Source organism: Cyanistes caeruleus, chromosome 4 (assembly GCF_971803275.1).
Source record: "Cyanistes caeruleus chromosome 4, bCyaCae1.hap1.1, whole genome shotgun sequence".
NCBI lineage: Eukaryota > Metazoa > Chordata > Aves > Passeriformes > Paridae > Cyanistes > Cyanistes caeruleus.
Genome location: NC_141704.1, coordinates 47,092,675 through 47,105,599, shown reverse-complemented (window position 1 = coordinate 47,105,599; position 12,925 = coordinate 47,092,675). Strand labels below are relative to the sequence as shown.

At 39.1% G+C, this 12,925-nt stretch overlaps 2 protein-coding genes and 1 long non-coding RNA gene across 6 annotated transcripts in view; 1 reads left to right on the top strand and 2 right to left on the bottom strand.

Annotated features, from left to right (window-relative positions):
- Positions 1–10,746, bottom strand: part of PTPRB (protein tyrosine phosphatase receptor type B) — a 66,325-nt gene extending 55,579 nt beyond the window's left edge. For 2 of the 3 annotated variants that reach the window (XM_086884412.1, XM_086884411.1), the window contains exons 1-3: positions 10,578–10,732; positions 8,925–9,314; positions 347–585 (exon numbers count right to left, since the gene is read on the bottom strand). In XM_086884412.1, the coding sequence (XP_086740538.1) occupies positions 347–585; positions 8,925–9,314; positions 10,578–10,632 (684 nt within the window). In that variant the 5' untranslated portion in view covers positions 10,633–10,732. Of the gene's footprint in view, positions 1–346; positions 586–8,924; positions 9,315–10,577 lie in introns of all 3 variants that reach the window. The other variant, XM_086884413.1, reaches the window with a different exon arrangement.
- On the top strand, positions 5,082–9,425 carry LOC147653617 (uncharacterized). Its single transcript, XR_015285520.1, has 2 exons — positions 5,082–8,295; positions 8,508–9,425. It is a non-coding gene; the product is annotated as an uncharacterized LOC147653617 (long non-coding RNA).
- Positions 10,747–11,152: 406 nt separating the features above from the next.
- The window catches only part of PTPRR (protein tyrosine phosphatase receptor type R), a 138,096-nt gene continuing 136,323 nt past the window's right edge, over positions 11,153–12,925 (bottom strand). The window contains exons 14-15 of one of the 2 annotated variants that reach the window (XM_086884416.1): positions 12,471–12,601; positions 11,153–11,345 (exon numbers count right to left, since the gene is read on the bottom strand). In XM_086884416.1, the coding sequence (XP_086740542.1) occupies positions 12,508–12,601 (94 nt within the window). In that variant the 3' untranslated portion in view covers positions 11,153–11,345; positions 12,471–12,507. Of the gene's footprint in view, positions 11,346–11,373; positions 12,602–12,925 lie in introns of those variants that run through there. The other variant, XM_086884415.1, reaches the window with a different exon arrangement.

The window sequence follows — 12,925 nt, the reverse complement described above, 5'->3', positions numbered from 1 at the left end:
CCCAGGCTCCTCTGGGTCTTGCCACATCCAGGAGCTTTCCATTGCTTCTCACATATCCTGATAATTTCCCTTGAACTTCTCCCAATACAATGTGCACACCAGGACTGGGCTGTATTGAAGAGGCAGGACTTTTCTGCATCTATGCTTCTAGCAAAGGACACTGACAGCATGAAAATCAAAACAAAGCATCCCACCAAAAAAAGAGCAAAGCTTAGTCTTGTAGCTAGTTTGTTTTTAGGTTTTGGTTTGTTGTTTTTTTAAGGCCACAAAACGTCCACTTGTAATAGCTGTCAGGCTCCACAGAGTGGAGCAGGCTCAATAAAAATTAGTAATTCTTCTGCCTTACCTCTTCTGTAGTGCTAGAGTATTGAAGAGTGGTTGTTGGAATCCAGGCTTTCTCTGTTACTGCAGATTTCAAGTCAAAGTAGAGATTTTCAATGGGACTTCTACTGTAATGTTCTGTCATATTTCTGATGAACATCTCTGTGCTACTCTTCAACACGTTTTCAGGCCTAGAAGTAGTATCATTTGAAGAGGGGGATGTAGCTCTAGTGCTCCACACAGAAGTGTCTGCATCTTGGAGATCTAAGACAAACAAAGGAAAACTATTAAAATCAGCTCTACATTTTTATAAACAATTCATTGGATTCAATAAACATGGCTGATACAAGTTCCAAGTAGTTTCACCTGTCAGTTCAGTAGTTTTTTGTTTTCAGTGCAAACATGCTTTTGTATCAATACCAAAGCCTGCAAAACACAACCAGAAAAAAAAAAAAATACTGTCCCTGAACATTCATACCATTCATTTTAAATTTAGTCTGTCAGTGATTCTGAAGGGAAGAGAAAAAGGAAGAAAGAGAAAGTTGTACTTTGTCATTACCGGCACACTGTTCTTCATTTGCAACTTTTCCACTTGCTTGTATCTATCAAATGGCACACAGTATCAGCTTTATATTTTAAACACCTCTCCCCGCCTTTCTAAGTGCAGGGCCAGATTCTCATCTGCCTTTTGTTGGAGTAAGTTTAAAACATGGCTTTGTTCAGTGTGATTTTTCAAGGGGACTTTTTCAAGATAATTTTTTTTCTCAACATATGTGTTCAATGTAAGTTCCTTGTGCCCACATGAGCATTTTCCTTGCTTTCTAAAATCAGTCCTATGCAGACCCCATGCTAGTCCCTGACTGCTGCCTTCCCAAGGCTCAGCTAATGATCTATCACTTAACTGAAGTATGTAAATATGACAGTGGATTCGCTTTTTCAGTCACGTATCCTTCAGAGAAAGCCAAAGTTGCAATTAGAGCTCAGGAAAGATTTTACTACACATTTTTCCTCCACATTTTCATGGCTCTTCCTCCCCATTGGTATGTATTTAATATCCTTTCTTTGTGGCAGTGAGGGCAGGGTTCAAGCTGTGGTGGCCTCTACATCTGGGAGCATCACATTTCAGTTAAATTGGAATTACTCACTGGCCCCTTCTCACAAAAAGTTAACCTGCCATTGCTGTAACACAGCTAGTGTGTATTGGCTCGATGCCCAAGACACTTTGTCTGTCCTTGAACTGGGGTCTCCAGCACGGCAGAACCTTGTTTTGCTGCTGAGCCACTGGGCTGGTTGCCATTTGTAACAATTTTAGCTCACAGATCCTTTAAAAACAAAGTAGTGACTGGGTTAAATTGCAGCAGAAGATTTCAAATGCAATTACTTGGCTTGCAATTATGATGTCTTAACTGGGCAATGTGTGATTACCTCTTACCCAAAGGAGCAGTAGGTGAGCTTCCACAAAATCAACATTATCAGGTTTGTTTATATATATATGTGTAAATATATATATGTTAACCTGATAATGTAAAGAAATCTGCAGCACTTGGATTTGCACAGAAAAGTGAGATTGTAAACCCTAGTAAGAGACATTTCCACGCAAGCATTTGCTGAGCTTGATAGCAGTGTGTTCACCTGGTACATGGTTCTGGACTTTCTGGAAAAGAAGTGGTTTACTGGAATGGATTGGTATCCAGAGTAGATGTTTTCCCTCCTTTTATCTAACTGTGTTTCTCTGGAAATAATAAAAAAAATCCAAGTCTCCATTAAATTAAAAAATGTTGATCAAATATTTTTCCAAATCAAGGCAGTGAAAACAATACTACAGATCTAATTCTTCTCTCTTACACTTGGGCAAAGGGTTTCATCGAAACCTCAGGTCTTGTCCAACTGTGCACAATCGTTTTCAGGCTGCTGCCTTTGCAGAGCCCCCTGTAGAGAGCCTGAGGTGTAGTCTGCTGTGGTCCCATGTGTCACATATCTTCCCACCAGAAGGACAGGAACCTTGTGCTCAAGCTGTCATGAGCTGCTACAACAAACCCATTAGCTGTCACAAGTCCAGACTTAGTCTAGATTCCATGTCAGTCATTGCTCCTGGAGACCTCCTATTACTTGTGGGTCTCTGAAAGTCTGCATTAGGCAACTAGAAATCCCAGCCCCAAGGACTTGGAAAGAGCTCCATGCCTCTTAGATATCTCTGAGTTCAGCAGGAAGTAGAACTTAATGATAGAAAGACGGCAAAAAAAGGGTATATTGCAGCCACCGATTGCTTAGGAAAAAAGGCCACACAGTTGGGTTCCTAAATATATATTTACACACCCAATGTGAAAAAAGACAAAAAAAAGAACTAGCTTAATTTAAAGACAAATAGCAGTGATTCCAGCAGGAAGGCGTTTGCATTCCAGTGCAATTGTGCTTTAGGGAAGCTGCTCCTCCATAAAAAGGAAGCTGGTGCTGCCAGTAACATTTATGGGACTCGGCAGCCAGGGAATAACTGACATTCTTGGTGCAGGAGCTGAGGGGAGAGCTTGACTGTCCTGGAAGCAAAACACTCAGAAAAGTTCCACCATTCCACAGAGGTCCCATGAACAAGCATTTGGCCACTGCATGACCCAACCTTTCTTATTAAACTTCAGGGTATTCTGGGCTTCCAGCTAAGGGATCTTTCTCAGAAAATACTGGTTACAGTCTGTTAGCTGTAACCTATGGATAAAGTGACTTATGCATAGCACTATGCCATACTGGAACTTCAAATATATGTACCAGTATTTTCCATATATCCTACAGTGGACTGACTAATGGGGTTCATCTCTGTTACCCACTTTTAGGAAAGAATATAAATCCACATTTATATTCTAAGTAAAACCACTATTGTGATCCTAGCACAAGGATCCTCATAATCCTTCAGCAGCAGGCACTTGAAAAAGAAAACTGTATATTATAAGGCCCATGTAGCAGATTTCTACACAGCTTGATTTCCAATTCTTTTATCCAGAAAACACTCACCTCCTCTCTGGACATTAGTAAAGTACACAGAAATCTCTTCAGTGGTATTTTTAAGATGTGTTTAGCATTGTTCCAGCAGCCTCTGTGGAAATCAGTCATAAAACTGTTCTTGGGAACAGAACAGCAGCACTGACACTGATGTTGATCACTAGTGGATGCATGATACACAGTGTGTGAACATAATATTGGAATAATCAGTAGCACACCCAGAAGAAATGATGTTCTGACTAAGTGCATATTTGAACCATGGGGTGTACTGCAAACCACATCCATCCACACAGCAGCAGGCTGCTTACAAGGAAGGGACTTCCATACATTTGGAGGTATGAATAGCAAAAGTGCTGGTTAGTTGTCAAGAACCAAGACCCCTACAGTGGTGCTTTTAGCCTTAGTTGAGCTGGCACAGTGTAGCTTTCTGAAATAGCTCACATTGTACTGATCAGCCTACTCTATTAGATACTAAGGCTGAACTTCTAGTGAAATGTAATTGAATCAGATATTTAGTGTATAAGATATAAAATACTCTGTAAGACTGCATCTAACTCACTACAAGACTTGAAACAAGAAGGGGTTGCTTTAAGATCTCTTTGTGTGCAGGACAAAATGAATTATCTTTTTAGGTGTCTAACTACTTGTAGATGAAAAAAATGTAATTCATATTTCTTTTGGATGTAGGAGTATGACAGAAGAACAAACTCCACTTAATATCTTTCCCATTCAATGGGACTTTAAAAACCTGCAAATTATGTGCTGCTTGAAAATTTTTACCTTTATTTGAATGTTGTAGAAGTTAGTATCTCATTTGTATCTTATGTCAGAGAGGACGAATGTCTCCAAACTCCAGTATAATCCCGAGCTGCTCTTTCACTTGCTCATTTTTGAAAAGCTGAAGAAAGGTTCTTTCAGCATCAGCGGTAGAAGAACATCCATATTACTATGATGATAACAGTACTGCTGTACCAGCCCTATTTCTGACACTGTAGGTAGTTCCCAGCTCACCCTGAAGAAGATTTTTGGTCACTGGAATGGCATCCAGACTTCATTAACTCAATGGATTACACATCTACTGAAGAGAGCTCAGGTACTCAGGAATTACACAGACACCTAGGTCTTGGTTAAGTTGCCTTAACCTACTGGAATCTGAACTGTCCTAGGGCATCTGAGGCATCTGCCCAGGGCTCTATAACACTTAAGGGAGACCTATGTCTTTCTGGGCTGGCAGCCAGAGATCAGGTGGAATAGTGTGGAACACCTCAAATGACAAAAAGCACCTTGTTGAGATAAGTGAAATAAACCCTTCCTTCAGACACCTACATTTAGACACCTAGAAGTCCAAACCCACTCCAGCTTCCATGAAGGTCTACACAAAATAAAGGGAGAGACTGTAATAATGAAAAATCCGAGTATAGTTGTTTGGAATTGGCATCTTTGTTAGCACTAGCAGAAGACGAAATCATAAAGCAGGACTTGTCTGATTGCTCTGGGAAGATGTGCCTATTGTTCCATTTTTTTTCCCTATGGAAGTAGCTGAGCTGTTTTTTTTCTATATTCTTTGTGCTGTGGCTCATTGAGACTTTGAAAATTTATAAAACCCAAAGACATAGGCTACAGTGAAGATTTCTCCCTTTCTTTTTAGAAAATCTAAGCCCACGTTTATCTTTGAGCTTTTGTCAGTATGCTATTGGATAGTGCACAATGTCTTGTAATTCTATCCAAGGATCTGACATTGATGCCTCTCTTTGTCCAGGTGGAGCTCAGCAAAAGTGGTCAGCCATTTATTTCTTTGCCCAGAGAAAGAAGATTCAAGTAATTTTTGATATTTCATGGGTTCGCATGTTAGCAAACTCTTATACTTACAAAATCCTGCAAAATAACTTGGAGAGATTAAAATTAATTTCAGTGAATGTATTCTAGGAAAAATGTCTTGGGTCAACTTAAAGGTGGGATGAAAATATTGTTTATCACTCTTCTAATTTATCCTGAAGAAATCTGTGAAAGTTACACACACAGAAAAATTACAACTGGTAGTGAATTTATGGATACATTATTACAGTATCTACAAACATTAAAGGTGTAGAAATCTTAAAACCTAAAGATATTAAAGATATTTAATTTACATTATTTCAAAAATAGGTAAGAGTTGCTGCCTTTTCTGTGCTTCTGCCACCTTTCTTTGGTGCTTTGCCACCTTCCCAGGAGTCCCAAGCAGATGCATGTGTCCTCCCTTCCCATGTTCTGCAGTTGCTATTGCTGCTTCACTAGTTTAGAGCATGCTTGGAGTGTGCATTGCTCTGGTCTCGTCTGTGCTCCACCTCAGCCACTGAAGCATCAGCAGTGGGATGTGAACTTAAATTAGCTGAAGTTCTGATTATGAAGCAGCTAAACTGAAAGGGGGATAAGGGGAAGAGAGAAGCTCATGTGAAAGAAATGACCCTGGACAAGAACCAAGGGTAGAAAATGGGGAAGGAACAGCATGAACATCAGATGGCACATCAGACTTCAGGTCATACCTGGTATCTGATATTTTGACTATTTCTGGCTGGAAACAAACAAGAGATAGAAAGATGTTCTAGTTGTTATTTTAGTTCCTTGTCCAACGTGTTTTATATCTTTGTAGACCCCACTATAGTTCTTCAGTGCTTGGCCCACAGCTGTAACTAAATCCTCCAAAATCAGTTACTCTTTTTGAATGTCTCAATATCCACAGCATTGGGGTTGTCCCTACCATGTATATGATAGAAGAGAAATGCAGTGAGGAGTATCATATTACAAAACTGTTCATGTCACCTTCTGTATCCAGACTGCTCTGCAGCCTGTGTGACAGTCTCTAGAGCTCAGTGCAAAACTGCAGCATACAGCTTGGCCTTATGTCTCCTCATTTTAAGTAGATCTCTATTTAGTGAATAATTTTTGGTCAGCAGTGGTTTTGAGGTTTGCTGGTAATATTCAAGGTGCCACATAGCATTGCATCTGTTCTTAATTGGATATTTTATTGAAATTAACCTACCCAGAACAAAAGAAGCTTGTAAGAATTTCTTATGCAGTGCAGGAGTGACATCAGTGTTAGTGTGTCGTAATTAATGGTGGACATTTGTTCCACAAGTGTTATTTACATGCAGTGGTCTTTGTTCTTTTCAGTTGTCCTGCCTTCTATCTCTTCACCTGCCCCATCTTTTCCTCTTGCCTGTTTCCATTCCTGTTCCTTCTCCTGGCTTCTGAGCTTAGAGAAGCTCTGAACCCAACAGTGGGCTGGTGAAAAGAGGGCTTTAGCATTACAGAGATTTTTTTCTCTCTCTGCCCAGAATGTCCTCATGAATTTGGTAGGAAATGAAGTCTCACTTTCTCAAGGGATACAGATACCTTATGACCATTCTTCATGTTAGCTGTTTCAGCCGGAGGCCAGATTCAAACAAGAGTTTGTGTGAGAAGGACTGTTTGCTGCTAGATCTGGAATTACCTCTGAGTCAGCAGACATGGGTTACATTCCCAAAGTGATCCTCGTTTCCACAAACAGTCATCTAGGTCAGAACTGTTACAAAACATGTAAATCCAAACACATATCAGATGGCTGATTTGAAATCCAAATTCAAGCTCAGACTTTTCCCAGCCTCAGAAAAATCATGTTTGACATTTGAGTAAGAATAAAAGGTAGTTGTAGTTATTGGGTTTGAAGCTTGTACTCTGTCTGGGCTGATGTTTGGGATGCAATTCAGTGAGCTAGTCCTATGCCAAAATATAACTGTTTTTATGAGTACTGTGAAAACAGAGTGAAATTATAGCAAAATGTGGTCTTAGTCAGGAGTAGAAAAACTTGCAGTCATTTCAGCTCCCAAGATTTTGCTCAGCTTTTACTATCTTAGCTAAATATAGGCCAAATATGTTATTTTAGGCTGATCCATTTCTGCTTGTACTGAAAGCAGATAGATGTTCTTGGAAGGCTAATTTTACACATTCAGCATTGAAAATTTTGACATGCACAACCCGAATTGGGGGCGTTAGATATTGTTCTCCTAGTACATACTACTATTTGAAAAATTAATCTCTTTGCACTACTTCCACTTTATGAGCTTCTTATATTCCTAAAATAGTTAGGCATTGAGGATTATAATGTTTTGTTGATTTTCAAGCAGAGCTTCCCAGAGCTGTCAAAAATAAGTAACACTCTTAGAAAGGATTTACAGTCCCATCTACAGGCAAAATTTCAGGCAAATCAAGGTAAATTAATTTAAGAACTGAGCACAGTAAATAGATGAGAAGGCAGTTTAATATTCCATCACAATTGTCTTAGTGCTTATTGGTCTTCAACTGCTTCTCCTGAGGATGATTAAGAAAAGTGTGTAAGGTTACTTTGTTAGGCCACACTCCATCCAGCTATCTGAAGGAAATAACACTGCATGTGTACCTCATCTGAGCTGTTCATAGTGTCTTTGAATATGCAAGCCATGCACACCTCACAGGACTTCAAATGATTTTTCCTTTTTAATCTCTAACATATATGGGAGGGCTGGGATGGCATCGTGGCCACTTTTCCACTCCCTGATTCTGCAAGCTATCCTTTCATACCTCCACTCAGGTGAGTAGTCCTGGTCCTATGAGTAGAGTTCTGCACGTGCAAATTTGCTGAAAAAAATGGCACTCTGCCTTGCAATAACTAGGAGTTTAGAAAAAATGAGGATTTGGTTTAAACATTCTGAAAACTTGGCCATATGCAACAGTTTTGGGTCATAAAACAGTTTTTTAACCCCGTAAAGACAAGAATTAACACTAAAAAGATGTCTGTAGGTTTTTCTTATTTACTATGAAGAACTGCTTAATTGTGCGTAAGAACAATATTAGCAGGATTTCCAGGAAGGATTGACAACAGGAGATTAAAAAAAGCATTATCAAGCAGTATTCAAACCACTGTACCTTGCATTTTGCCATGGATATGGAAACCCACAACTACACAGATATGCTGCTACATGTCTGTAGGTAAGTGCACAGACCTTTGCATTTCAAGGTACTATTCCAAGAATTTCTGACTTTTGAGTCAGTTCATTATTCTCAGGATTTTGAGTGTTCTCACGTATATGGCATCTAAGAGCAAAATTACAGAGTAAACATGTAAATGTGTAAGCCATGACTGTTCTTATCACACATTTAGATTAATAAGAGAAATAATTGTGCATGTGTTTGATTTTCAGATGTCTTCTTGCTCTCGATGGATTGAATCTGGATTTGTATGATAAAATGAATGGGGAGGAGAATTTCTTTGCATCCACGGTTTTGAAAAGTACTACTAATCATTAACCATAGTTTAGAAATGGAGAAAGGAAATGACACAATAATAGCAAGTTGAGATTACATATAAGCACATTGATCCAAAGATTCAGAGTAGACAAAAGGAGAGACATCCTGAAAATATAAAGTGGCTTAAAAACTCCACCAGTTGTGAGAAAGCACTCATCTCAGCTGTTCTTTAATAGTTCTCAAAACACTTTTCAACTGTGAAAAACATTCTTCTGTATGAATAAAATATACTTTTTCACATTTGAGTTAGCATAACAGAGACATTTTTGTTACCAAAACTCCCAGGATATTTTCTTGAAGGAATAACTCACCTTGCTTTGAGCACAGATTTACATAAACAGGTTTTCCTGTCTCGCTGGCTTTTAGCTGCATCCATGTATGAAGGTATTTTTTACTCCGCTTGGCCATTACCTTCTGACCTTGTTTTGTGAGGAAAAGAGAGCTGTTGGCCACCTTCAGGAGCCCATCCTCATGGCAATTCCACCTGACTGCCTGGGGACAGTCGACAATGATGCTGCGAGACGACAGAGCAGAGAGCGTAGAGATGCTGAGACACTGGGCAGACTTCACATGGAGGAGCCTGTCATCTGCCATCCACTGCCACTTCTGGTTCAGGTTGGTCATATTGCACTTTTCCATAATGACTCCTTGCTTTTCCGAAAGACACTGCTGTTTCTGGACATGGATAATCAGAAACCCTTCTGGAAAAGGAAAATCCCAGAAAAGTATGATAGATTACACATTTACTTGACAAAAAGCAAATTCTCAATGATTTAAAATACATCAGCAAATAAATCTCTCTTCCCATTTTCTGTGTGTTGAACTTTTCATGAAACTTCCCATAGGTTGAACCTGTTTGAAAAAACCCCTTCAAACACAACACCCATGTAATAATGTGCTGGTAGTGGAAATAATGAAAATGCAAAACCCCAAGCTATTGTGGCAAGGTTATCTTGACCTTCATTATAGATAAAAATAAGAAAAAATTAAACTGGATATAAAAGAAATCCAAGAACTATTAACTTCAAACACCAGTTCCTCATTTTCCCTGCTGGAAAGCATACAGACATCTACATGAGTTCTCAGTCTCAGCTTCAGTTTTACAACACAGACTTTTTAAAAATATAATTTACTGCCTAAAAGTTGTTTTAGTAAAATTCATAATGCTTGTGAGGGAAACATATAGGAGGATTTTCACAAATCAAAGTGTCTCTCGGTGCCTGTGTTACAGGAATGGAGGTTCTTTACTGATAGGAAGTACATCTGTTTTACTGGATTTATTCCAACGTCTCTAGCTGTTAGCTTTGTGGCCATTCCAATTCACGTAAGATCACCTCTCTGTGTCACCACACTTAAATATCAACACCAGGTACTCAAATAAAGAAAATTACAGTGCATCAATCAAACCCCCAGAAAGTTACCAATGCAAAATGCATACTTGTTACAGAACAGAACTGGTTATTTCAAATGCAGCCTCCCTGAAATATCATGTTTAGGTTGTTCTTTGTTTCTAATCTCAGTTACTCAAACATTTCCAGTAGTTACGAAGTGCTACACCAAATGTGCATTTATTTCTCTTAACTTACGTTGTCATTCCCATTTTTACAGACCTGGGAATTTTCTAAGCACTACAGAAAGCTCTTGTCTCTGAAGTTTCATATAGTATGAATAAAATATAGGAATATCCCCTCTGAAGCATTTGTACCGAAAACTCAGATCCTGGATTGTCCATCAGATCTTCTTAAAAAAAGAAGATACATCTCCAGCACAGAAGAAGACAGTTTATTTTCCTTTGGAAAGGAATCTAAACAGAACGGGCTATGTTGGCCCTGCCCCTCATTCCTCTGGTATGAAGCCCAGAGAAGAGGTGACTCGTTTTTAGTAAGTTACCGGCTGTGCCAGAGGGCTCTGCTCAGTGGCAGAAAGAGCAATTCAGCAGAGGGGAAGTGAGGAGAGACACTTACCTGAGAACGTCAAGGCAAGACAGGTAGAAACCAGGACGTGAAATAAAGACTCCATTTTCCCTCTAGCAACTCCCCATGCTTCTCTTAAAAAAACCCACCTCAGATAAGTGAAGCGAGGGCTAGGAAGGAAACGTGCCTTCACGGGGGAAAAAGTCAGTGACGAGCACTTCCTTCTATTCAATTGTTTTGGGGGGTTTTACAGCACTTTGTCCTTTTATATGATTCTTCAGTTTACTAGCTGGTTTATTTTGGAAAAATACAAGCAAAAGAGAAGTTTTCAAGCACCTGGGAAATTAAAAGAGATTTTATTGAATCTCTTTAGACTAAAAGAAAGGGGATCATACTTTTGTGTAATTTGTTGCCTGTGAACTATTAAAAATCTACAGGTCATCTGGAGGGTGCTGACTAAGTATATTCTATATTATCCAGGGAAAAAAATATATTTTTTGTAACCATATGCAATCAAGCAAAGTCTCAATATATTTCTAACTCCAAAAGCTCTAAAAGCCAAGTGGAGGGTGGGGAGGAAGGGGAAGAGGAGGAGGCAAAGCTCTGGCATCTGTACCAGATCTTACAGAAGCTCCCTGTGAGGAATCAAGTGACGCTGCGTTTGCCTTCCCATCAGGTGGTGCACCTTGCTCCATTTCAGTTGAGGATTGCCTGTGTCTTCTGGATTGGTTCCCAAGTGGTCTGAAGCCATGGTGGAGGCTGACCAAACTGTGCTGGGCTGAGACTGTTTATGGGGGTACACGAGTGTGTGTGCATTAACTACTCTAGGCAAGAACAGAGACTTCAGTTAATGTTTTATATTAAGGGTAATTTATTAGCAGTATGAAGCAAAGTCAACATCACTGCATTAAAAACTCATTATACCCTGTAAACAGACCTCCCAGTGCTGTAAGCCAAAATGCCAACTTCGCATTTCTCTTAAAAACAAACTTTTACTGAACAATAAAGGAAACAGTCATAGCAGCATTTTCTTTCTTGTATAACCTGTCATGGAAGAGTCCATGTCACTAAAAGCATCTATCTCTTACTGAAAGAAATAGAGCTGATAAACAACATATGCAAAAATTTCTGTATTAATAAAAGACAGACAAATAGTTAAAATCCTTACCATTTAATATATGCTACAAAGTTTCTTTTAAAAGTAGAATGACTTACACAATTTACAAATACACTGGATTCAGGTCTGTAGCAGAAGCATGTTCTAAGACAATCAACAGTACAGGGTAAATACATACACACTGAATAATAGACATTGTGCTCTGCAACTGCTCTGTAAGACCTACAGTAAATACACGTTTAATAGTTAATAGTATGAAGAACATATATTTCCATATAAAATATTAACTGCTTTTGAATATTTTCAAAAACAAGATTTTTAATTTTTTTATTATCTCCTTTTTTTTTTTTTTAATCCATAGTTGAACACTTGCAATTTTAGCAGCAAGAATGTTATGTGGCCAAGAAACAAGCTCACCACATAATCAGTAATAGCACTTTACAGTACAGTTGACAGTCCATTCACAAGACAGTTTGCAAACGTCAAAGCTTTTATACACTTGTTAAACATTTCTTCTGTAGAAGTCCCAATGTCCATCTGACTGCAGCAGTAGCACACACATACATTCCATATGGCAGATATCAGCATTACAGAATTAAACCCACCTTTAGATACATACACAAAATCCATGTGCAGTTTCAGTACAGTACCTTCTTTATAAATCATTTTTGGGAAGCTCACAATACATTCATATATAGTAAGGGTCCAGCAATCTCTGTACTTTTGCCAAACCGTCCACAATCCTTTCAGAAGTTGGCCTCAAAGCCGTCTTTCTCACTGCAGTAAACTTCTTGAAGAAGCTGCTGGTAGGTAATGAAACAAATTACCTCAAGAGAATGACATTCAGTTTTACCCTCCTCGGCTTCACTGGACAGCTTCTGCAGAAAGTCTGCTTTCATACAGACTCAGTGCATGGTGCACAAATTCATACTGCTCGCTGGTCTGAACCATTCCACCCCTGGAAAGGAAGCACACTGTGTTGAAATCTTATTTCTTAAGACTGCAACACCCTCCAGGTCTTGCCAGCCCCATGACCACCAAACGACACAATTCCTTTTCTCAGTTTTTGACTTAGAGTTTGCTTGAGTAAGTGGGAGATTTTGTCAGAGCAGAATTACTTCACACCTTATGCCATCCAGCACATGCCCAACATGAAGAATTCCCATTAACATCAGAGTAAGAATTAGAGAAGAAAACATCTGGCATCATTTAACATGACAGTGTTAAAACCTACTTTTCAAATTCAGTATATTCAAAGAGAATTTTCTTGGGCAAGGAAGGC